This window comes from Nelumbo nucifera, chromosome 8 (assembly GCF_055504915.1).
Source record: "Nelumbo nucifera cultivar China Antique chromosome 8, China Antique-T2T, whole genome shotgun sequence".
Lineage (NCBI taxonomy): Eukaryota > Viridiplantae > Streptophyta > Magnoliopsida > Proteales > Nelumbonaceae > Nelumbo > Nelumbo nucifera.
Genome location: NC_142656.1, coordinates 8,810,362 through 8,836,105, shown reverse-complemented (window position 1 = coordinate 8,836,105; position 25,744 = coordinate 8,810,362). Strand labels below are relative to the sequence as shown.

General features: G+C 41.8%; 2 protein-coding genes across 3 annotated transcripts in view; one reads left to right on the top strand and one right to left on the bottom strand.

Moving 5' to 3' along the window:
* The window catches only part of LOC104592093 (YebC-like protein), a 37,433-nt gene extending 35,278 nt beyond the window's left edge, over positions 1–2,155 (bottom strand). Inside the window, exons 1-3 of one of the 2 annotated variants that reach the window (XR_016079631.1) lie at positions 1,822–2,124; positions 1,595–1,731; positions 106–167 (exon numbers count right to left, since the gene is read on the bottom strand). Coding sequence is in view for 1 of the 2 variants with exons in the window: in XM_010251275.2 (XP_010249577.1) it covers positions 106–167; positions 1,595–1,731; positions 1,822–1,912 (290 nt within the window). In the remaining variant the exon portion in view is untranslated. Of the gene's footprint in view, positions 1–105; positions 168–1,594; positions 1,732–1,821 lie in introns of both variants that reach the window. The other variant, XM_010251275.2, reaches the window with a different exon arrangement.
* Positions 2,156–16,315: 14,160 nt separating this feature from the next.
* Positions 16,316–21,569, top strand: LOC104592091 (ruBisCO large subunit-binding protein subunit beta, chloroplastic). The gene is made up of 15 exons (XM_010251273.3): positions 16,316–16,454; positions 17,585–17,841; positions 17,935–18,060; positions 18,153–18,290; positions 18,380–18,475; positions 18,708–18,950; positions 19,064–19,298; positions 19,427–19,596; positions 19,683–19,760; positions 19,853–19,924; positions 20,050–20,154; positions 20,239–20,331; positions 20,537–20,629; positions 21,050–21,173; positions 21,309–21,569. The coding sequence occupies exons 2-15, from the start codon at positions 17,599–17,601 to the stop codon at positions 21,320–21,322; spliced, it is 1,830 nt and encodes a 609-aa protein (XP_010249575.1). The 5' UTR covers positions 16,316–16,454; positions 17,585–17,598; the 3' UTR covers positions 21,323–21,569.
* Positions 21,570–25,744: the final 4,175 nt, after the last annotated feature.

Genomic DNA, 25,744 nt, shown 5'->3' with positions numbered 1-25,744 from the left:
ATCCAAAATAAATTAACACAACAAGTCAGAACTTGATTTAACATGGACTGAGCCATTGCCCCGTGGTTTCAGGCTTTCACTTCATTAGTGGTTAAAGCAACTTACGCAGATACAATTTCCTTCCCAATTTTTCCATAACGTTTTGCCTTCTTTGCATCTTGAGCCTCCTGCATTAGACATGAGAAAGCAATACAGATTTACAAATTTACAAGCACCTGCCAAAAAAGTAACAGAAAGAAACATCTAGGAAGCAACACATTTTGATGAAGATGAGCCAACAATACATATTTGTTTGGGAAGAAAGTTGTTGTAATATGTTAGTATATTGCTGCAGAGGTATTTCAGTCATTTTCTTTTCTTTTTTTATTATAAGCAGTCGCCCTAAGTATAAATAGCAACTTAGACGCCGCCAGCTACAGATTTTTGGAGCCTTTTTTCTCATCTCTCTCCTTCCCTCTTCCTTCCTCTTCTTCTTCTTTATTCCTTTGCCTCTATCCTTTTTGGTCTTTCCTCCTCCGAAAGCTGCTTTTGTTTCTCATCATCCTTTTTCTCTGCTAGAACTTTTCTTTGTTTTAAATACAAAGGGAAAATGCATTTTGCTTCATACATTACTGAGTATGAAAATCAAATTGAACTGTATTTTAAATTTAAAGACTCATAGGTTCAACTCCTATTCTTTTAAAACTAGTGAAAACTGCAAATATATAGCTACATCAATTATACTCTAGTATCCAATTAATTTTAGCTAATTTAAAGAATTAGGGTGACTAATTTTCTGAAAATTTATAGAAAAAAAAAACAACCTTAATGATGCACAGCACACTATGACCACTTGCAATTCCACTTCATGGAAAGAGTAATTTGAAAGAATACAAAATAACAGTCAGTTCCAGTTTTAGGGAACCATGAACTTCATAATGAAGTCTTAATTATGTGAGTTGTGAATAGGTTCCAGAACCATAGAATTTTGACAAATGAAATTAAAATGATAACACCATTGAAGATTAATAAATCCATTTGAAAGTAATAATGTTTGGGTTGGAGGATGGACCAGGGAGGGTGCCCATCAGAGTTGTGAGATTTCTTTAAACTGTATGATAAATTGAATAGCCAATTAAGACAAGCTAAAAAACTTTTTATTTGTATTGTCTTTCCTTCGGTCAATCGATCACTGCACAAAGTTAGGTCATTCTTAGAGGCATAAACAAGAACAAGCATTCAATTCCTTTAATATACTTCCCTTTATGCAAGAAGAGGTTAACAGTAGCTCTCCAAATTTTTCACAAAGCATCCTCTGGTATAGAAGACCCTCTTCTTGCTGGTAAATGAAAACACGCTATCCAACTACTGCGTCTAATAAGTAAAACAATGCCGGGTGGTACAAAACGCATATATAATAGGAAAACCCCTAGGAGAAAAGCAGGGTCGTTCATGCGCGCACACCAACCGTTCCTGATGTGAGTATACCAGCCATTAATGGGTTTAATCAATTAAGAATAATATTAAGAAAGACACCCAGTTTTATGCTCTTCATCCTTCAGTTAGCTAGAAGAGTTCATGCATGGAAAGTGATATGTTTAAACTGGTGGCATACCTTTCTTCCAGCAATCTTGCTAGAACGCCTGCCCATACAGACGGGAGAAAATGTCCATATCCTTCTCACTGGATAGTTAGGCTTCACTTCATATGAAATCCATGACCAACACACGTTGGTCTCCAGCAACCCAGTTCCTGGAACACAGAAAATCAATCCAAGTTATTCCTCCATCAAATTAGACAAAGCCCCCAGAAGTTCTGTAAAGAGAGAATGGGAGAACTTACTTTGGAGAGGGAAGGAGGTGGAGCATTTGAAGGAAAACCCATTTGAGAACTTATGAATAAATGCACCCAAAACTCTAGCTGAGGAGATCATTGTCTCGTCTCACTGCTCTTCAAACTTGTCACGGTGAAATGCGAATGCAATAGTTAAGCAAAGCTAACCACAAACACCCCAATCAACCACAATCTTACGGCCTTGCTGTGGTTTAACTTTCTTTTTATCTGTCGCAGCTCAAAGGAAGAAAGCGTTCCTTGGTGGGTCGTCCACATCCGTTCGCTGAATCACCGGAAGGAGATCTACTCCAGACTTACAGGCTTACCGCGGCCATATGCTTTGGGAGACACCAAAAGCCGGTTTGGTCGAGAAAAACATTAACCCAGCGTAAAGCTTAAAATCGGGTTCGAGTAATGAGTAAGCCCGGCAATTCATTGGACGACCGGGAAAACCGGATAAGTACAAGTACAATTACAAGGGCGATTGAACTGCTACAAACCCATTCCGGTCTATGATCTAAACCGGAAAATTACTGATATTGGCACTTGGCACCATTATATTTTCACTTAGAGATTGTGAAGAAAGAAGCTATGCTATGCCCATTGGCCCTTGGTATCATGTAGAATCTATATTTATGATATATATAAGGCCAACAAAAGTGTTGGATAAAACACGTCCAAAGAATGAAGAATGAGCATATCAGAAAAAATATGAGAGCAGTTAAAAATTGGAGGAGTGATAAAATTAAAAAAGAAATGTTAGAAATGAAATCATACAATAAAAAAAATGTATAGGAATAGCTCCAAAAAGGTAATAAATGGAAGAGATGAATAATATGCATAGAAGACCATATACAATACATATTAAGAAAAGAGACCTTATAGGTTGAGGTGCGAGAAGAGGTAGGGAGATGGACGTGGGGATGGGCTATAAGAAATGATTTAAGCACCCAACAATGGGTATGGCATTGAATATAACGGATTGGTGAAATATGATTCATGTTAGGGGTGAGTAAAATAGTCAAAAAATCAGTTAATCGAACCAATCAATTCGGTTTTGGTTCGGTATTTTAAAAAAATCAAAGGTATCGGTTCAGTTTCAAATAACCAATACAAAAATCGGCGGTTAACCGAACTGACTAGTATACATTTATTTCTATATATTTTATATTTTTATATTTTTTATATATTATAATTTAATAAATATGCATAACATATATAAATATATATTTATAATATATGATATATTAATTATTATTTAAAATATAATCTTTTATATATATTTATAATAAATATTGTAAAAATTAAAAAACCGAAAAATCGACGAACTGAACCGGCGATTAATCGATAGGTTTCGGTTCGGTTTTGGTTATCAATACTACTGGTTTGGCTACAAAATGAGCCCCACAGTTCGATTACCCCTAATTCATGTATTAACCAGTATCATAAAAGTGGTAACCAAATGGATTGTATTCATCGAATTTAGGAATGGCATTGGGGGAGACACCATATTCCCCATCTTAGACCCCCTAACTTTGAAACAAATCCCTATCTTTGATATTGATCCCTGTTTGGGATAAAAATGACCCTCCATCCCTAATCCTCAATGGAGACGGACTCTCATCAGGGACCTGAATGTCCAAAATTTTACAATAAAAAAGTATTTTTTAATATATATTTTCTTGAATAAGGGGGTTTTTTAAATACAAAATATTTTAAATATGCTTTTATATAAATAATATTATATGTGTGTACCTATAATTGAGACAGTGTAGGGGGAATTCACTCCCCATCCCTCGTCCTTGGTTGAGTATCATTATCGATCCTGTCATTGCCAAGGCAATCTTCATCCCCAACTCGATGGGGTCAAGGAAGTTAAGTATTGAATGGAAGAGAAAATTGGCCATCCATAATCAAAGTTCGTGGGGGTGCTACTAATTTTTCTAACTTTTTGGGTGACATATGAAATAGTGAATTCGACTCATGTAATGTATGGGATTTAATATAAATTTGATAAGAAGCAATGGAAAAAAGGTTTTATGTGTGTAAGCTAGGATTGGCTCTATACAAATTGGGGGCATGCTTCTTTTCCAATAATTTTAATTATATTACTAGCGGAGACCTATGCTTTGTTAAGCAAAAGCTAAATAACAGAAGCACATAAGAGTAGATAATTATTTTATATTTTAATATTTTAAATAATTAATAATTAGTTATATTTTATCTAATACTTTTAATATTTTTTACAATACAAAAAATAACAATAATTAATTTCAAGTAGAGTTGTTTATCAAATCGATGAAACCGACCAAACTAACCAACCTAACCCAACTTGACCCGAGTTGGTCGATTTTTTAGTATTTTTGGTAGGTTTCGGTTCAACAATTTTCCAATCTGACCATGTCGGCTCAAATTCATTTTGGTCATTTCGACCAAAACCAAACCAACTCGACCATATATATATATATATATATATATTATTATTTTTTTAATATATGAATATGGGAAATTCCCATATTTCATAGTCTAAAATATTTTTATATTGTAAGTTTAATTTTTTTAATTTATTTTTTAATAACACCACTATATTTTTTCAATTTAATTTTTAAGTTTAAATCTTTTGAACCAACCAACCAAATTGATATAACTCGAATTGGCTGGTTTTCACTAATGGTCGGTTGGTTTTGGATGACTAACTCCCTAACTAGGTCAATTTGGTTGGTCAAACAACCTACAACTAAAATGAATCAATCCATGAACACTCATAAGTTCATTTAAACTAATAGTCTAATATCTAACAAATAAAAATAGTTTAATCTCCAATAATTATTAGAAAATTTATATTAAATAACAAAACAAAAGTAGACTTATACATAATTATTGAAAACATATTTATCACAAAAATACAATAAAAATTTACTAAGTATACAACAAATATAAAATTTAGTATTTATAAATATATAATAAATATAAATTAAGAATTTAAAATTATTATTAATAAATATATATTTTTTGAAAGTTATTTTTTAGAACTATTAATTGATGTAATTGAAATACTATTTTTGTTATTAGCACATCAATAATTGCAATTATTATTCTATTTTTTAATATCTATTTATTTTTTTAAGAAAGTTATTACCTGTTTTTGTTATTTGAAAGCTTCAATACCTCTAAATTATTTAATCTACTTCCATTATTTCAATAATGTTTTAAAATTTAAAATTATTAATATTTTATATTCTTATTATCAAATATTATAAAATCTATTATAATTATTTTTGTCTTTTATATGCATTTTTCAAGGTTATTGCATAATTTCGTTATTTAATATATTTTATTTGTTTTTTAAACTATTTTAAAAAATAGTTATTTATAATATTATTTAATTATTTAAATAATATCATTATGTAGTTATTTAAACTATACTAATTTATTGAATTTCGTAATACATAAAATTAAAAGTTATACTATTATTACATAACTTCTTATTTTAACTATTTAAAATCTAGTTATGTTAAATATTTCATTATTTAAATATTTAAATAATATGTAACTAGTTAAAAAAATTTGTTATTTAAAATTATTACATAATATTAAATATTTTGTCATATAATTATTTATCTATTTTAAATATAAAATTAATAATATTATTAATTATGTTATAATTATTTTTTTGTATTTTTAGTAAATATTTTAAAGTTATTACATAATTTTGTTATAATATTTAAATAATCCTTAAATTTTTAATTCAATGTTTCATTAGATAGATATAAATGAAAAGTGGGGGAGGATAAATAGGAATTAAATTACTAAATTAAAGATAACTCAAGAGATAAATAGGAATTATAGATAATTTAAGTGAAATTGGGGGATAGTGGTGCCACTTGGCTAAATAAAATTGGATTTTGGTAGAGAGACCAATTGATGTTGCGCAATCTGACTATTCCCTGCTAGAGGATGATCTGGCTTCCAGTCGGACGGCGAGCTAAGTGAATCTACAATACAGGATCAGAGAACCCGGGGTGGCTAACCCGGCGAGGTCACTCCGATTCTTAAGTCAGTAATCTGATGCGAGCTGAATGGAGAGCTTAGAGAGCTAGAGAGTAGAAATTCACGCATACCTTGTACCCTTGGGGTTGGTGCCTTTATATACTGGCGTAGTCGTGGAGCTCACGAAAGAGCTCCAGAATATCCGGGGTGTGGAGATAGAATTCATTTCGCTTCCGAAGGAGCAGTATACAGGTAAGGCTTATCGTTCCACTTCCGATTCCGGGGGAGTCGGGATGAGTCCTCATCGTGATCTCGGAAAAGTTGGGATATGTTAGCTCATCGTGATCTCGAGAGAGACGGGATCCGTTGGAAAGACCTCTGGGGTTGGTTACGGAGGAATCAATTACATGGCGATTCGAGTTGTTGGTCCCGAGCTGGTACTTCGGTCTTTTAGTTCTGAACTGGATTGGATATCGAGGTGCCTTGATGTCGAAGTGAACCTTATACCGAGGTGAGCCTTATGCCGAGGTGACTGAATACTTGATCTCAAATGTTGCGAACTAGGCATGTTAGGTTGAGCTGTCATCTCTTGGTCAGGTCGTGTCCACGTGTCCCCTTTTCGTTAGGTCGGGCCAAATCACCCTTCATCAATTGCCCCCCACTCCCCAAGCTAGGGGTCTTGACTCGGTGCGGGGAGTTCATGACGAGTCCAGGTGGATTTGGCACGAGGTCCAGGCGGCTTGTTGGGCGAATCGTTGGTCGGACCTGTTCGGCCGCCCGACTCAACCAGGAATAACCCAGGTCGCGTCTAGTCTATGCACGGACGTCACGCCATCTATAAACTCCGCGGACGTCAAAACATGCGCTAAACCGATTTCAACCTCGGGGGTCACGCAACCGATTTTCCTAGGAGTCGTTGGATCACTACGATCTCAACCGTTGATTCTCGGACACAACGGCTATAAATTGGGGGTTAGGGACTCATTTTCTTTGCCACAAGTCTGATAATTCGCATTCTGAGGTCGCGCTCGAGCCCTTCAGTTCGGTGTCTTCTCGAGGTCATCTTCCTTTCTCCAGTTTGGTCTCTCTTTGGTGAGTCTTCCCTAGCTTTCCTTTTCGATTTCGTGTCTTTCCATGTCTAGCTTTAGTTTCAATAGTCTTATAGATGGGAGAAGTGAATCCGCTAGAGACGAGGTAGGTACCTCGGCTCAGGCCGGTCTTCGTCCTGCCGAGGATGTTACTTCGGGTCAAGATGCGGTCCGCGGTCCTTCCGAGGTGGACTCACCCCGGGGGGAGCGAGAGGCCTTTGGTGACCTGGCTTCCACCTCGCATTGAGGTCGGGTGCCAGATAACTTTGGCCCGTCAAAGATGATGGTGGACAGGCTCCTGTCCCTATTAGCCTGGTATAAGCTTCCAAACAACTTAGTCTACAGTATCCCCCTAGGCAACTTCCCTTGGGAGCACGGTCACGACGAGATCGTGATCTTTGAGGAACAACTCGTAGCTAGTCTTCGTCTTCCACTTCACCCCTTGATAGTCGAAGTCATAAAGCTTTTTAACATTACCATAAACCAGTTGCACCCGAACTCCATCCGTAATGTAATAGGAACAATCTCCCTTTTCTACGACTACAACCTTCCTCTCGACCTCGACATTTTCTCCTCCATTATTTATATTAAAAAGAACTCATCCTGTGTTCTGCCCGAACACAGGCGAACTTACTACCTGTCACCACATCCGGGCTACAAACTCTTGCACGAGCTCCCGAACAAGGTCCCGGACTGGAAAAGGCGTTACTTTGTGGTCCATAACACTGAGGAGTGGCCTTTCCCGACCCATTGGAGGGCGGCCATCCAAGACCCTGATGTCAGGTTGGACCTGAAGACAAGGGAGGCACTCCGGTCTTGGGCGGAGCTCGGCTTGAAGTTCGTGGATTATGTGACCGAGGAGAAGCTCGTGCAGGCCGGTTTGAGTCCTGGTAGGTCGCCCTTTGTTTTATTTCAGTACTGTTTCTAACAGTTCATTTTTGTTGCAGCTATCATGGACATCTCCGCGACTGAACTCTTTGGGAGTATGAAGAAGGGGAAGAAGAAGCGAGCTTCGAAAAGAGCAAGCGTTGAGTCTCCACTGGCTGCCGTTCTAGAGCCCGAGTTGCCATCATCCGCCGAGCAACCTCCTGTGATTGACTTGGTCGAGGATGAATCTGGGAAGCTATCCCCGCCCCGCGTACCCGAGGAGGCAATGTCTTCGGAGCCCGCCCCTACAACTGCCACTTCTTCAAGCAGCGATGACGCAGCTCGGAGCATTCTGACTCTAAAATACGGCCTCCTCAAGAGCAAAAGCATGGTGTATGCTGAGGAGGTTGCTGGATGGGCCGAACTGCCGATTGCTCAGCTCGGAGCCCGAGCGGCTACCCACTGCATGGTGGTAAGTTTTATGACTTATCTTCTTTTATCTTGTACTTAGCTTCTCATGTACTGATGCTTGTTCTCTTCTCTTGGTAGGTGAACTCCGCTATCCATGCCTTGACTTATCAGTTCGAGGTGAATTTGAAACGGGCCCTCGTGGCCGAGGAGTCTTCCCGCGAGGCTCACACCGAGCTTAACTTAGCCAGTAGCGAAAACAACCAACTGAATAAGGATGCACAGGCTAAGATATAGTTGATCACGCTGCTGATGTCCGAGAAGAAGGAGCTCGCGGAGCGGGAGGCAGCATTGAAGAGGGAGGTGGAGAACCTCGAGGCTCATGTAAAGGAGCAGACTGAGATACTCCTTCAAGCAGTGGAGGAGGCCAAGGTTAAGGCCATCGAGGAATACAAGACTTCGGCAGAGTACCGAAGGGAGATGGTCGAGGTGGGGACAACGAGCTACCGCAAAGGCTTCAAGCTTAGTAGGTGGCTGACCCGACGTGAGTTCCCCTAGCTTGATCTTAGATCCATAACTACCTCGAGGATCACAAAGGAAATGACCGCCGAAGCTGCTGAAGATCCGGACTCCGAAGCAGGAAGCAATAGCGACCTGCTCGATGACGTCGAGGAGACCGGTGCTGGTGAGAGCTGCATGAAGATGGACCCTCCTACCGAAGCCTCAGACAAGGGCGAGGAGCCCCGAGATGACTAGAAGCCTCTTGATCCTTTATACTGTATATCCCGAGCCTCTGAGCTCGGTTCATAGTGGAAGTTTCTCCCTCCTTTTTTTTGTACTCAAACTTTACATCAATGAAATATAAGCATTTTGACTATCTCTGTGCAAAATTTCCCAAGTGTAAACAACTCCCGAACTGCACGAACTAAACCAAATAGGAGTAAAAATGTGTAGGTTACCTCGAATTGTCAAGCTAACGAGCTGGACTACGAATAGGGATAACTGAAGTAAAATTTTTCCAAGTGTAGATAACCCCGAGCTGTCGAGCTAGCAAGCTGGACTACGAATAGGGGTAACTTCGCATATTGTACACCGAGGTGGGCAAACATTGTAGGGTATATACCCGACCTGTCTGCACGGGCTACTCGCCTAGGTGTCAGTTATCCCTTAGTGTTGAACCGTTGGGTCCGACCTCAAATGGAATCAACCTGTATTTATGTGCCGATATGGGCCAGACGTCGTAGGGTTTGTACCCGAACTGTCTATGCCTTAGGCATGAGAACTAATTTGCCAATGCCGAAGAGGCGATTAGGACTTGTCTGCCTATAACTTATCCGCCCGTGCCGAAGAGGCGACTAGGACTTATCATAGTGCCGAGGTTTGATATCAGCTCGGCATCCTGGCCCTTAGCCTTCCGGGAGTGACTCGTAGTCCTCTCTCCAATTCGGTGATCACAAGTAGTATCTTCTTAGGTTGCCGATGTTCCACGCTCGAGGTACTTGCTTCCCTTCTAGAATCTCGAGCTCGTACATACCTTCCCCATATACCTGTCTTACTCGGTACCTCGCTTTCTAGTTCGTGGGCTGAGGTTCGCCCTGCTGCCGTAGTACATCCCGCGATGATGAACTCGCTACTAATCATATTGATTACCCCGCGGATCGGTCTCTCTTCGGGCAACTACCGTGGCGGCTGCTCGTTCTGCTTGTTACTGGACTCGAGATCATTCCTTCTCTGGTCCCCCTGCCAATCTATTGGCTGATTTTCCTGGTTTTTTTCTTCTCTATGTACAAAGTTCTTTAGGTACCCGCGGCGAATGAACTCCTTTATTTCGTCGCGGAGGTTTCTACAGTTCTCCGTACTGTGCCTGTGGTCTCTGTGAAAGTGACAGTAGACGTTCCTATTTCTTGTTGCGGGATCTCCCCTCAACCTAGGAGGCCACTTCACGAATGAAGAGTCCTTGATGGCCATCAATATTTCTCCTCGCTTAATGTTGAGAGGTGTGTAGTTCATGCTTTCAACAGGTGGGGTCCTGGAGCATCGACCTGACTTGCGAGATCGCGAAGGAGATCGGCTCCCAGACTTGTTTCCTCCCCTGCTCGGGGACATACTCTTTCTTCTTTTGTGCCCATCATCACCTATGTTGTCACTGTCTCTTTTTCTTTTTTCCACGGGGTTGTATGTCTTCTGATTCATCTCTTCCTCGGTTCCGATGAACTGGTCGGCTAGTTTGAGGAATTCTGTGATGTCTTTAGGTTTGTTGGCCACCACATGCCATTTGAACTCTAGGTCGGGGATCTGTAGGAAGGTGTCGTTGAAGTGCTTGATGTAGCTTCTGATGGACTCCCCTCTCTCTGAACTATGTTAAGCAGACTCTCCTGCGACCTCGGGCACTTCTTGCTGGTGATGAAGTGCGAGGTAAATAATTCCACGAACTGCGCCCAACTCTTGATTGATCCTAGAGCAAGGTTCTGGTACCAAGTCTGAGCTACTCCCTTGAAGGTGGTGGAGAAAGCTACGCACATGCAGGACTCGTCAGCCCCAACTAGGTGCATCTGGGACTAAAAGAAATCCACGTGATCATTAGGATCAAAAGATCTGTCATACTTATCCAGGGGAGGCATCTTGAAGTCCTTGGGCATCGGGGTTGCCAAGAGCTCGGAAGACAAAGGGGACGACCTGGAGAGTAGATGAGCAGTCTTTGTACCTACCGAGCTCGCCTCCTCTTTACCTTTCACCTGTTCTTGTTGGTTTGGTCTTGTGAGCTGGCTGTTATGTACTAAAGTTCGGCGTGCCTTGCGATGCCTCCATTGCTGCTTATTGATCGGCTCTGCATTGGTGTTGCTAACCTCGGTATGCTTTGGTACTGTTTAGCCACGAAGTAGCTCCTGGTTCCTTGTGGGATTCTGGGGCTAACTGTCGTGGACGGAGGAGCCTTGCCTTGAGTTCGCACCCAGAACCCCGAACCGGTTACCTGCAAGCGATCCACCTTCTTGATGCGAACGTTGAGGAAGAATGGCTCTGTTGGGCTGAGTGTCCCCGGACCTGTTTCCGAGGTTGCCCTGTGAAGCAAGTGGAGTGATCTAACTGTCTTTCCTTCCGCGAGGTGAGACTTGACTCCTGGGAGGAACTAGGACCTGGGAAGTCTCCTTGCCTCGGTGGGGAGATCGAGTGATGTCCTGATTCACGCAAGGTCGGTTCTGGTTCTGCTGGGTCCCTGGGTGCCTTGGTGGAACCGACTGCTGGCTCGGTGGCAGTGAAGGGAACTGCTGTTGGTAGAACATGTACTGCTGGAACTGCTGGACCTGGATGGCTCGCACACAATGCACCAGGTCGTTGAACTGAGATTGTCGAACTCCTAGGGGAACCACAAACGGCTCAGCAAAAGTTGTGCCTACCATTGGAAATGGGGCGTTCACTTGCGTGGTGTTTTGTGGCATGGTCAATGTTGGGAACCCAGCCGCAGGAAGCGGTATAGTGAACTGGCCAATGCACACAGAAGGAAGCTGAGGTTGCCCCCTAGAGACATTCATCTCACTGCTTTGTCCGACGTGACTGGAAGATGCCATTGATTTCAATGGAAAGTTGTTGATTGTGAAGAAGGCTTTTTGATCGTCTTTCCACAGACGGCGCCAATTGATGTTGCGCGATCTGACTACTCCCTGCTGGAGGATGATCTGGCTTCCAGTCGGACGATGAGCTAAGTAAATCTACAAGACAGGATTAGAGAACCCAGGGTGGCTAACCCAGCGAGGTCGCTCTGATGCTTAAGTCAGTAATCTGATGCGAGCTGAATGGAGAGCTTAGAGAGCTAGAAAGTAGAAATTCACGCGTACCTTGCACCCTTGGGGTTGGTGCCTTTATATACTGGCGTAGTCGTGGAGCTCAAGAAAGAGCTCCGGAATATTCGGGTGTGGAGATAGAGTTCGTTTTGCTTCCGGAGGAGCAGTATACAAGTAAGGCTTATCGTTCCACTTCCGATTCTGGGGAAGTCGGGATAAGTCCTCATCGTGATCTCAAAAAAGTTGGGATCTGTTAGCTCATCGTGATCTCGAGAGAGACGGGATTCGCTGGAGAACCCTCTGGAGTCGGTTATGTGGGAATCAGTTACGTGGCGATTCGAGTTGTTGGTCCCGAGCTGGTACTTTGGTCTTTTAGTTCCGAATTGGATTGGATACCGAGGTGCCTTGATGCCGAAGTGAACTTTATACCGAGGTGGCCTTGCACCGAGGTGACTAAATACTCGATCTCAACTGTTGCGAACTAGGCATGTTAGGCTGAGCTATCATCTCTTGGTTAGGTCATATCCACGTGTCCCCTTTTTTCTAGGTCGGGCCAAATCACCCTTCATCATAAATAGTTTTAGGATGGGATAAACACAGAGGAAAGAAGGCTGGGTTGGGCTGGGCATGCTAAGATGTTGAAATTAGAGAGGGAGAAGACATTGATGGGGTGGTTTCACGAAAGAGCAAAAAAGGCTATATGAAAGAGGGGCTGAGAGTTCTCAATTAGGGTAAGGGAGAAAGTGTTATGGTCCCGCGCGTAGGATCCCGTCATGGGCCGGTCCACGGTGCGAATGCCCTGCCTTCCCTTGCGTCTTCCCTTGCGTGTAGACCCTATTGCGGAAACTGAATGGGTGATTTGTCCAAGAAACCACCCGAACTCTCCTCACTCTTTTCTTGGCTGAAAAACTGAATGCCTTTATTTCAATTCGTAGCTCCTTAAATAGGAGATTACAGAAGGGAATTCCTAATTAAACTCAAACTCCAACTTGAACTCAAACTCCTAATTACCTACTCCTAATGGTAATTCACTCTTACTTAAGATAAAGATAAGATTAGATAAAGATAAGGATAAGGTAAGCTGGCGGCGAGTTGGCTTGATGTGTCCTGATAAGGATGGGCCCACCCCTATGAGCTGTCGTGTGGGTCCCGCTCTGCTGTTGCTGCCGGGTGCGTGCGCGCGACTCATGGTGCCGCTGTCGCGTGGTGCGTGTGTGCAGTGCTGCTGCCGCGCGGTGCGTGCGCACGCCTCATGGTGCCGCCGCCGTGTGGTGCCGAGCGTGTGCGCGGTGCGTGCTGCACGCCATGGTGTCGCTACCATGCGGTGCCGGGTGGGTGCGCGGTGCGTGCGGTGCGCGCTGCTGCCTGGTGGTGCCTGCTGCTGTGCGGCCTACCGTGCGTGCTGCTGCCTATGACTGCTCCGCAGTGCGCTGCCGGATGGTGTGCCCATAACATTACACCCCTCCCGGACTACGAGCTTGTCTTCAAGCTCGTGTTCAGGATACATGGCTTGGGACTCTGCGAATGGATCAAACGGCTGCACGCTATTTCTTAGTCCACCAACAGTATGAACAACAGGGACTGCCTCGTCTCTCAGTGCATAACGCTGGACTATTTGGTGCAGACCCCCGCCACCTTCTTTAGTTTCCAGCTCCTAGGCGTAACCATGGCTTACAGTGACTACCTGCTCTGCTGCACTCAGGCCAGCCACAAGGCCATTGAAGTGTTCCCTACCTCCTGGGTCATATAGTTTGAAGTAGTTTTGTGGAAGATCCACATAACAGAAATCACGTACTGGACCACGACCCCGGTGTGCTATGTCGTGGATCATAAGAATGCACCGGGTATGCTTACAGTCGAGGACCTCAAGGGCGGCCTTACTGAAGAGGACCATGCGTTTTAAAATATCCTCTCGGCCTTCCCCATATATATTTTCCTCAATATTACGAAACATAGGGCTGTCCATGAACACAAAATCTATGCCATCAGTATAAGCTTGGAAGAAAATTACCTCTATATCCTGCCCCTCCACCTTACATCTCTTGCACACTCCTGTTTCTTGGATTTCTGTATAGTTACCATACTGTGGTGCCGCAACCATAGCTTTATGTCCACGCCGAGCCAAGGCCTTCGGTAAAGCCCCAGCAACATCGCCAAGCCCACCTGTCTCCGTCAAATGAGCGCATTCTGCGGGTTCTACTATAATGTTCGTGACATCGTCCTCGGCCAAAGGAGGAGACTTTACAGTTTCATCCTTCGTGCGTTGATCCTTGGAAATAACTGTGGCTGTAGGGGCAGCGATCTGTTGTTCGCTGCATGCCTCTGCCAGTCTGGACGGCGTTTGTTGGTGTTGGTGATTCCCTCCGAACTCATTTCTTTGTTGGAGAGGAATGCTTCTAGCAGGCATCGCATCTCCCGGATGTCTTCCCTGACTTCACGAACCTCCATGCTGGTTTCTGCAAGTTGGTGTTCCAGTTCGTGGACTTTGGAAGACAACTGCTCCATATCGCCCGTGACGTTTGGCTCTGATACCAATTTGTTATGGTCCCGCACGTAGGATCCCGTCACGGGCCGATCCACGGTGCGAATGCCCTGCCTTCCCTTGCATGCAGACCCTATTGCGGAAACTGAATGGGTGATTTGTCCAAGAGACCACCCAAACTCCCTTCACTCTTTTCTTTGTTGAAAAACTGAATGCCTTTATTTCAATTCGTAGGTCCTTAAATAGGAGATTACAGAAGGGAATTCCTAATTAAACTCAAACTCCAACTTGAACGCAAACTCCTAATTACCTACTCCTAATGGTAACTCACTCTTACTAGCAGGGTGCGTGCGCACGGCTCATGGTGCCACTGCCGCACGGTGCGTGCACGCGCCTCACGGTGCCGCCGCTGTGCGGTGCCGGGCGTGTGCACGGTGCACGCTGCTGCCTGGCAGTGCGTGCTGCGCGCCATGGTGCCGTTGCCGTGCTGTGCCGGGTGGGTGCGCGCTGCTGCCTGGCGGTGCGCGTTGCACGCTATCGGTGCGTGCTACTGTGCGGCGCTGCCAGGCGGTACCTGCTGCCGTGCGTGCTGCTGCCTATGACTGCTCCGCAGTGCGCTGCCGGATGGTGTGCCCATAACAGAAAGTAGAAGCCATGTGATGTGACACCAACTATATATATACATATATTAAAACATATAATATATGCATAAAATGTGTTGCATTTTATGTAATATAAAATGATCACGACTTAAGGTTGTGCTTGCTTGGCATGAATTTGTTAAGACTTAAGAGACACAACCAAGGCCCGAGTCCTAAGTGGGCTCATGTCATGATTGGTTGGTCATACCCATGGACCTGTAATTTTTTAACTTTTTTTATTCACTTATTTGCTTTTTTATGTTCTAAATAAAAAAATACAAGAATTTCAACAAAAAAACTTAACAAGATAGACAATAAGTTCAAAAAAATGTTAAAAATTCATTTAATATGAATTTTAATGTACACAATTATTCATATATGGAATATCTTTGTAATTATAAATTTTTATTGATGGGGAGGTGTTTTCAATGCACGGCTGAAATGTATTGTGAGGTCCACATGAATCACACTTAGCAATGAGCGAATCCAAACTTGTCCGCCCAAGCCATTTTCTTGTATATGCCACGCTGGACCTATAGGCCCAACATAGCCTATACTCCTCACAGAGTGCACCTCACATAAGAAGATATTTCCAATACAAGGTGGGATGGGGTTGTGAGGTCAGTAGGGTGCGCTCTGTGAGGAGTATATTTTGATTATGTTGTAACTAAGTATCTTTTGAAAGATCTTATGGTCTAATATTTTAAAGACGATGTGAGCTTTTATATCAAGATCTTAACAATTTAAAGACCATTTAGTTAATGTTTGAAATGAATCTTTTCCCAACCAAATAAAAAAATATCAAAATGCAAGTTGCCATGCTTCTAAAAAGCCGATAATCCACACAAAAAGATATGCCAAACAAGGCCTTATTCACTGTAACCGGCGGGCTGTGTATATAACACGTTCCCTGCCAGCCCACAGGCGGTCCGACTCAAAGTACGGTTCTATAGTCCCTCTTGCAACTCTAGAATATCCGTCTCTTATAGAGGAGAAAATAAATGTTCTAGATTGTTCCATATATGCATGCCAAACAGAAGGATATCTATTTTTCAGTCCAACGGCCCAGATTATTCCGAAGCTTCAAGAGAAAACAAACTGATTTACAAAGCACGTGCTTACAAAAGAACGAGTGTTTGGCCTTCAGATTGGAATCCATGGAACAGACGTGTATACAAGTTTCACAAACGGTGAACAAAGGAACTCCAATCCGACGGTTAAAAAATCGTTCTCATGTAAGCACATCTGTCCAGAGCTGCTTACCATTTTATTAAATCCATCTTATCTCCTTACATTTCTGAATTGCCGGAGTTCCGCAAGGCTAAACTCCTACCCTACTTATCCACCCGCCGCTGCAAAACCCTAGCTCCTCAAAAGCGATTATCAGGTGAGCTTCCTGGTTTTCTGTTTCTGTGTGTTTTTCGTCAACTGTACAAATTATCAAGCGGACTTAGGGTTTTCGCGAGCCTGTTCTACTTGAGTATTATTGTTTTGTTCTCTAGAGCTAAGTTCTAATTAGATTGGGGAGTTCTTGAATGCTTTTACCATATACAAGGACAAAGTTACGGAATATTGTTGGTTACTTGGTTTAATTTCCGGCTGAGGATTGGTTTCAACGGTTATTGTTATAGCATTCTTTGCGCTAAAGTTTCAATTTTCTTCTTTCTCATTATCGAATCTGATGTTTCGTGTGAATTAGAATTTAGTTTAAATGGAGAAAAGGAGCCTTCAGAAAAAGAAAGGAGAAAAGGAGGGTATTTCAGTTGAGGTCCATAGGAGATATTTCATCTACCTGTCTTCTTTCATTGTCTCTATGTTTACTTTGAAAGCGGTTACGTCCATTATAATGGATAACTTTGCAATTTGACACCGTCTTTTATTATGGATCGATAATTATGCAAACTAATTAACTTTGAGTTTCTAAAGAGTTCTCTATTAACTAAGAAGTGCCAACGTAAGTTCGGAAAAGTGAGTTTCCTGCATTGATGTTACTGGAATCTTCAATCGATAGCATGGTGGGGGCTGGGGGTGGAGAGAAGAAAATCCTTTTGGGCAGACGCGAAGACCACACAGGGTGGAGGGAAGAAAATGCCTTCTGCTTTCTAGAGTCTAGACTTGAAAGAATTGCCCAGCATGCATTGGAACTTGCTCTTGTTTTTTTGAGAACTATTAATTGCGGTAGACTGGTAGAGTGCACTAGTGATAATTAAAAGCATAGTTAACCATCCCCCCAAAAAGGAGAAAAACCCAAATAATGAATGACTTACCGGTGCTGTGGGTAATTGATGAGAAACTTGATTTGGGTATAAGCAACCAGCGAAATCAAAAGTTATATTGCCATTTTTAGATTGGAATCAATGTTTCTTTCATTTTCATGATTACTGCCTTGCTGTATTCATTTGTTTTTTTTTTGATAATTCTTACTGTATTCATTTGTTGTAGCACTAGCATCGTGCATGTTGTGTAAATATTCCTCTGGGTGGGCTTTCTAAGATAAATAATGTTGCTGACTTTCAGGTTTGTTAAAGTAAATGGCGTCGACTATTGCCACCATGTCTTCTGTTGGTTCCCTGGCGGTTGCTGGCAGCCGTGCAATGGACAAGAAGTTTTCTAGCTCTTCCGAGAATCTATCTTCTTTTGCTTCCATTTCTTCCAGTTCCTTTAGTGGCAGGAGACACAATGTGATCCTTTCAAGAAGATGTTTCCCCAAGATAAGGGCAATGGCTAAGGAGTTGTATTTCAACAAGGATGGATCAGCCATTAAGAAACTCCAAGTGAGATTTTGAATGCGAGTTCAGTTTGGCTCTCAGAGAAAAAATTATGTTGTGCTTTACAAATTTGTAAGTTCCTCTTTTTGTTCGTTGCAGACTGGTGTTAACAAGCTTGCAGACCTGGTTGGGGTCACTCTTGGCCCCAAGGGCAGGAATGTTGTTCTGGAGAGCAAGTATGGCTCCCCCAAAATTGTTAATGATGGTGTTACCGTGGCCAAGGAGGTCTGATTTATTGTCACATTCTTTTTAATGTCTAATGAATCCTTCTTTTAATGCTTGCTGAATGCCATTGTTCCTTCATGTTGGTCTTATAGGTTGAGTTAGAGGATCCTGTTGAGAACATTGGAGCCAAGTTGGTGAGACAAGCTGCTGCAAAGACCAATGATCTGGCTGGGGATGGTACAACTACATCTGTTGTTCTTGCGCAAGGTCTGATTGCTGAAGGTGTCAAGGTTTGGCAGACGTTCCTTTTGCTTTGCTTGCTTTGGGAGCTTTGAAAGTATTTCTTTCTAAATAATTAACAATGGGTTGTTTCAACCAGGTTGTGGCAGCTGGTGCTAACCCTGTTCAAATCACTCGAGGAATTGAGAAGACTACCAAAGCTCTTGTTGCTGAGCTCAAGTTAATGTCAAAGGAGGTAGACTGAGATGGTCACTTTCAGTCAATGTAGTTGGCATTGTGCATAGAGACCTCTTTTTTCTTTTGTTGTCTCAGTGAACAAAATAGTAGATTATGTTCAAATTTTATTAGTATTTATGATTATGATCATTATTTTCTAAATGGGTTTCCTGAAGGCTGTTTAGTAGGCTTTTGAAAAATTTCCTGGATTTTTAAATATAAGGTTGATTGCATATGATATTGTTTTGCAGGTTGAAGATAGTGAACTAGCAGATGTAGCTGCAGTTAGTGCAGGAAATAACTATGAAGTAGGAAATATGATAGCAGAAGCCATGAGTAAAGTGGGCAGAAAGGGTGTTGTCACTCTTGAAGAAGGAAAAAGTGCTGAGAATAGCCTCTATGTTGTTGAAGGAATGCAATTTGACCGAGGCTACATCTCCCCCTACTTTGTCACGGACAGTGAGAAAATGGCAGTTGAATATGAAAACTGCAAGGTATGTTGTCGTGTCACAGTCCTCATAATGTTTACTCTTTTGGTGGAGATTTTTACTTTGTAGACCTACTTGTGTATAGGCACCTGACTTATGGTGGTGCATTGTTCATGCAGTTGCTTCTTGTTGACAAGAAGATCACAAATGCAAGGGATCTCATCAATGTTCTGGAAGATGCCATAAGGGGGGGATACCCAATTCTGATCATTGCTGAAGATATTGAACAGGAAGCACTTGCTACTCTTGTTGTGAACAAACTCAGAGGGGCATTGAAGATTGCTGCACTAAAAGCTCCTGGATTTGGAGAGCGAAAGAGCCAGTACCTTGATGACATTGCCATTCTGACTGGAGGTTAGTTCTTATATTTGGAAATTATAGATTTGTTTTTTTTTGCACTTTTAGTCATTGTAGGAGAATGGAAGATATATTTGTCCCTTTATATATTTGTTCTGGGTTCTAACATTTTTTCTTTGATTCAGCAACTGTAATTAGAGATGAGGTTGGATTATCCCTCGACAAAGCTGAGAAGGAAGTCTTGGGTCATGCTGCCAAGGTGGTTCTCACCAAGGATGCCACTACAATTGTTGGTGATGGAAGTACACAGGAAGCAGTAAATAAGCGAGTTGCTCAGATCCGTAACCTCATTGAGGTGAATTTATAGAATTTCAATCTTCTTTTCTGGTATTTGCTGCTTGTAGTTGTCCAATATCTTTTACATTGTGATGGTCAATGCAGGCTGCAGAACAAGATTATGAGAAAGAGAAGCTCAATGAAAGAATCGCAAAACTCTCTGGTGGTGTTGCTGTCATTCAGGTAGATTTCTCAAACATGCATGGGGCTTTCAGTTGGTCATGTGAAAATTTTAGATATTTGTGTTTATTAATGTTTGTGATGAACATGGATAGGTTGGAGCACAAACAGAAACAGAACTTAAGGAGAAAAAATTGAGAGTGGAAGATGCTCTTAATGCAACAAAGGTATCTTTTGGACTGTGACTCTTGAGCAAACCAGATTTTATTTATTTTTTTCTACAAAAGGGCATTTTCTTCTTTTGCCTGCTGCTACCGGAACTAAGTCTAGAAATACTTGTTATGTTTCTTAGGCAGCTGTTGAGGAGGGCATTGTAGTTGGTGGTGGGTGCACCCTGTTGAGACTTGCGGCAAAGGTTGATGCCATAAAGGACAGCCTCGAAAATGATGAGCAAAAGGTGATTCATATTAACTCTTTAAGGAACTAATGTTAATGGGTGTCTTGGAAAGACTCTGACTAGGTTACCACGGATTGTTGGCAGGTAGGTGCAGACATTGTTAAAAGGGCTTTGAGCTACCCTCTGAAGTTAATTGCCAAGAATGCTGGTGTTAATGGAAGTGTTGTCGTTGAGAAGGTATTTGCTCATACATAGCCCATTTGGGCTGGCATAGTGTATGCATTTTAACTTTCTTGTTTTATTAGCAATCATAACGAGGGTGTGGGTCTTGGCACAACGGTTGGGTTCCCCAGACCCCACATTGGCAGGAACCTTGTGCACTGGGCTGCCCTTTTTTAGTAGCAATCATAATCATCTAACTATGATGCACCATTTTCTTCAGGTGTTATCCAGTGACAATCCAAAATATGGTTATAATGCTGCAACTGGAAAATACGAGGACTTGATGGCAGCTGGAATAATTGACCCCACCAAGGTAAGTTGCTTTCCTGTGTTGAGCTCTATTTCCAGGACACGTGGATGGGCTATTCATCCTCATTTCATGTTTTGGACACAATTTATACGAGTGTAGACATGACACTTACCTACACTCCCAAAGTAATGTGATCTCAATGTTATTTGTACTGTGACAATAATAAGGTGAGAGCTAGGCAGGAAGTAAAATTTTGCCAGGAGGTTTGTATAGTGGTTCTTGCCTGAGCCAAACAATTTAAGACATAACAGATTTGTGAAGTTGTAGTAACTTCCCATAGATCTGCAGCATCTTTGTGCAGGTTGGGGGTTGGGACCATGCTGTTTAAGTGTTAATGTTTGTAGAGTCAGCATAATCAAATCGAGTGTTCATATGTTCTGAGATGGTAGCTCATGTAATGAGCTTTTATTTTTCCCAATTCAGGTGGTGAGATGTTGCTTGGAGCATGCAGCCTCTGTGGCAAGGACCTTCCTCACGTCCGATGTTGTGGTTGTTGACATCAAGGAGCCTGAACCGGTGCCTGCTGGAAACCCTATGGACAATTCAGGTTTTGGATTTGACGACCTAATTTACCTGTCCTTAGACTTCTTGTTTCTCCATAGTTTGAATTTCAAGTGCATTAGATTTTCTCTCTTCTGGCCTAGGTCGCTTAACATTATGCCACTTCTGTTGTGTGTATCAGGATATGGTTACTGAGCTGGGGCATGATGAATTACAGAAGGTTGAATAAGATCCGCCATCTCAATGGGTGGCAGGATGGATATCTTCTTCAAATCCACCACTGAAAGCATGGGCTTGGTTCTGTTTGTAAATTCATTGTGGAGAGAGTAGGAGAAATTCCGGCCAGTTTAGATTGCTGGAGTTCGGCATGTATCGACTGCAGTAAACTGCAATGATACTATTATTTTTGAGTATTATGAGAGAAATTGTGTTCATTGTCTTCCCTTTGTGTTTAACATTTCATTTGCATCCCTTAGATGGGTTTTGGCGGCTAGGCTTATTTAGAAGCAGCCATCAATTGTTGGTTACCTGTTTTAAACATTTTTCTAGTTTTTGGTGGGCATATTAAGGAACCCTTTCGAAGTTAAATTTTTAGAAGCCCTAAATCCTAATACCATCCAGAGTGCATATTAAGGAACCCTTTCGAAGTTAAATCTTTAGAAGCCCTAAATCTTAATACCAGCCAGAGTGCTGCATGATTTGTGCTAGTCTGACGAGGGTAGAAAACTAAGTTCGGACTTATCTTCACCAGCTATCGGATAGTAGATAATTTACATTGTTGGCTGCAGAGATCCTTGCAAGGACTCGAGGGTCTTCATTCTTGGGCTGAAATCTTTCGAATGCTCGTTTATACCGTTAAGACTGAATAATAAATCTTGCAGGGGGCCCCCGACTTTTTTCCCCCAAATAGCCAAAGGCTTTCCAGGTGGGATCATGATGATGAAGGATTCAGGTTCGTTTGATGTAGGCTGAAGTGGGTGTTTTCTTTCTTTTTTAGGTAAAATGGATCAATAAAGTGGTTAAATAATAAGATGTAACTCAACTTCGGTTATTAAGGAGCTGAGCTTCTTCAAATATCTATTGGATAGTAGATATTTAGCATCGGTTCTGAGAACATCGCTGGGCATATGGAGTTATAAGAAAATGGTGCCTATATTTTTGTTTGGAATCGGGCTGCTATTTTGGCTGAGAAAACAGTGCTGGTTTTGTTTGGTATCATTGCTGGTGGCAACATTTTCAATGGTCTATATTATTCAACATTCTGTTGGTAGTAATGCTTTGGCGTTTCTCTTGATCATATTTTTTCGATTTTCAAGGTGTATTTTGGAACAATGTTTTTTTTTTGTTTTTTTTTAGAAAAATGATATAAAACATTGCTTGAAGCACTGCTTTATCTGATGTAGTGCCTACGTGGCACTGTTCTCTATGCCAAACACCCACTAAAATGCAAAGCAATAGGTCATTCAACTCAGCCTGTCTGACGAGTCTATGCTAAATTGCAGAATTTGGTGCAGCATACACAGAGATTTAAGCATGTTGTGGCGCGTTGCAGACTCCAACAACCAGGGTTTTTATGTGCCCTAGTTTTTATTGCAAGCATAAATGGTGATGATAATGATATGCATTCTATGCCCCACTCAAAATGGCCATTGAAGAGCCATGTCACATGTGTTACAATGCCATGTTCGCCTGTTGTTTGCGTGAGAAGGGGTGTGGATATTTGTGAAAGAACTAACAATAAGGTCTTAAACTTTGCCTCATTAGCCTTTCAATTTCGGTTGCAGATTTCAACTTGTTGATCAATGGTTGGATGTTTCAGACCGTGTATGTTCCCCTGTACTCAGTGATGACATGCTCGACCCTACAAAATATGCACATTTTGTTTTATGCACTTAATCGTACATCTACACATGGACATGGCCTCTGCCTTGCCCCTCTTAACCTCTTTCCTTCTCCGGAATGACATTATCCCTTACCTGCAATCAGGGCAATGGTTGCAAGAAAGAAAATTTGAGCTGATTTGCATCCTCAAAACCTCAAGAAAACACATTTTATATGAATTATAGAGTGGGTGAAAGTTAAAACAGTAATGTTGTTGTTTGATTGACCATTCCCCTGATTTGTTTTCTATTAACATTTGAGGGTTCGTTTGGTTTGCAGGAATAGGGGTCTGGAATCGGAATCGGAATGGGTTTATTTTAATTCCAACTGTTTGGTTGGGCGGAATCGGAAATCTATTCCCATTCCTTCTGAAATGACATTCTCCCATTTGAGGGAATGGCCATTCCCAGACCCTCCCTTGAGAATGAAATTCCATTCATGCTGATTTTAATTCCCATTCCCATTCTTGTCTGAACCAAATAGACTATGGGAATGGATCATTCCGATTCTGATTCTGGAGAATTTTGATTCCGATTCCAACTATAAACCAAACGGACCCTGAGTACTTTCAGCTTTCGCTGTATACTAATAATCAGCCTTCCTATTCCAACAACCTCCCAGAGATAACCCCAAGCACTTGTCACATGTACCATATTATCATACCTTTAAGCCTCGTTTTCATGATCGACTGTCATTCTAACTGGGTTAGCATTTTTCCCATTACAGAGTGAGAATAATCAATAGTCAAATCTATTTATACAGGAATCCCAGTCGCCACAGATGCGTATGTTATTGTTATCTCAGTGTTCATATGATTCTATATATAGATTGTCCTCTTTTTTACCGAAAAAAAAAAGATGGCCCTCCATGAGGCTGCTGATCAACCCAAATGCAGGAGCAAGAATCTATCAACCATTAACAGACAAACCCAACTTTTTTCCCCTAACCCATCTTATGAAGAATCAATTCTATGTCGAGAAAACCCAGCTTTCTGTAAATTGCCAAGGTTTCCACTTTCCAGCATGTATGGTGTCTGTAGAGTCTATAGTCTCAAGACTTAAAAGATAGATATTCCGTTTATTGGTTCTAAAAAACAAGGTGCTACAATAATACTACGTAAAACCAGTGCTAAGAAAGCGAGAGAAAGTAACAAGAAATACATCTGAGCTGTACAATTGCTTTTTAGTTTTTTCCTGGCTGTGGCAGATCAGTTTTCCTTTTGAGGGAATACATGGGATACATGATCCAATCTGTTACGAGGTTAGGATCTAATTCCTATTGTAAAACACGTTAAAAGTCTAGTTGTTTACTTTCTCTCCTTTGCTTTAAACTTTTAAGCATGTTCCAAGATTCAGGTCATCAGATGGCTCAAAATGAACTCAAACTTTGTTTGATTTTCACTTGGGGCTCACCACTCACCAGTCAATAGGAACTTATCAGGCTATGGGATGGATTGTGGTCTCTAGCTCTCTATGGTTTTGACATCTTCTGATTGTACCTTATAAGATATGGTGGCTCTGAATGTGAAGCTACATTTGTTGGTTAAACTGAGAAAGTCAGCTTAAGCTTATCGATCCTCACAGAACAAACTTGTTTTGGCAGTGGACTCTGCTCTTCTCCTTCTTGGCTTTTCTATTCACAGGAGGGCCAGCTCGACTAGAATTGGCCAAAAAGCAATAGCAGCCCGGCATAGGAGCCAGTGATACACACTCTCCTTGGCCTTGATCTTGAGTGCTGTAGTGGGTTTTCTCAACTAGGTCATATTTGGCTGTCAGTCTGTCACATTATAGATTTTATTTCAAATAAGTCTCTGAATCTCTTCTGTTGTCCTTCTATCATTGTCCCCTTCTCTGCCAAACAACAGAGAACATATTATAGGAGTTCATAAGTCTATTAAACCCAATGCTTCCTTCTCAAAAATAATTTCTTGGCTCTTGCATTCCAGTGGGTCCTGATTCCTGAAGTCTGAGCCACCCGCAGGATTTGAAGCATCTCTCAATTCTCATGTCTACATTGTGACTGAAGAACAAGTCAGTAGTAACTCAAAGCAAATTGTCTTGGATCAATTGGCTGAGAAATGTAAATCTGAGAGCTGACCGACTTAAAACACCACAAAAGGCTGTATTGTCTGCATTTTCATAACCTGTCACAACCAGTCGCTCTGGAAGTGCGGATAGCGGCAATGGCTACGCTTCCTGATCCTGCATCAATGACTCTGGAACCAAGTTGAATTCTTCTAGGAAGTACATTTGCTGCAACAGTGACACTCCACAATCCATGATTTCTTTCAGGTTCTCGATCAAGCCCATGTGGCCAATGAAGCCAAGCGCCAATTGGTAATCCAAAACCTGCAACTAAATCGCAGATCCAAAAGCTTTGATCCGTCACCTTATCACACCTCGTGGAATCCAAAGGTGTTACATTTTGGAATGGAATAATCCCAACAATTTCCATTTTTTCCACCTCCGTCGTAGACAAGGTTACAAACTTTGGTTAAGTTCCGATATCCAATTTCCAACCTCAGAGTTCGCATCGTTCCCGAATCTCGATTTCGTCCAATTCCAAACCCACTTCGTCTAATTTATCAAGAACCCTCTGCGTCTGCTGAAGATTCAGGTTAAGCAACCGAAGATGATTATGGCATGCTCCCGTAGAAGCTCGGGCTTCAAGACTCATAGAGACGAACTAGTCAGATCCTCCAGCGTCAACAGCTGCTTACAAATTTTCCGATCGAAA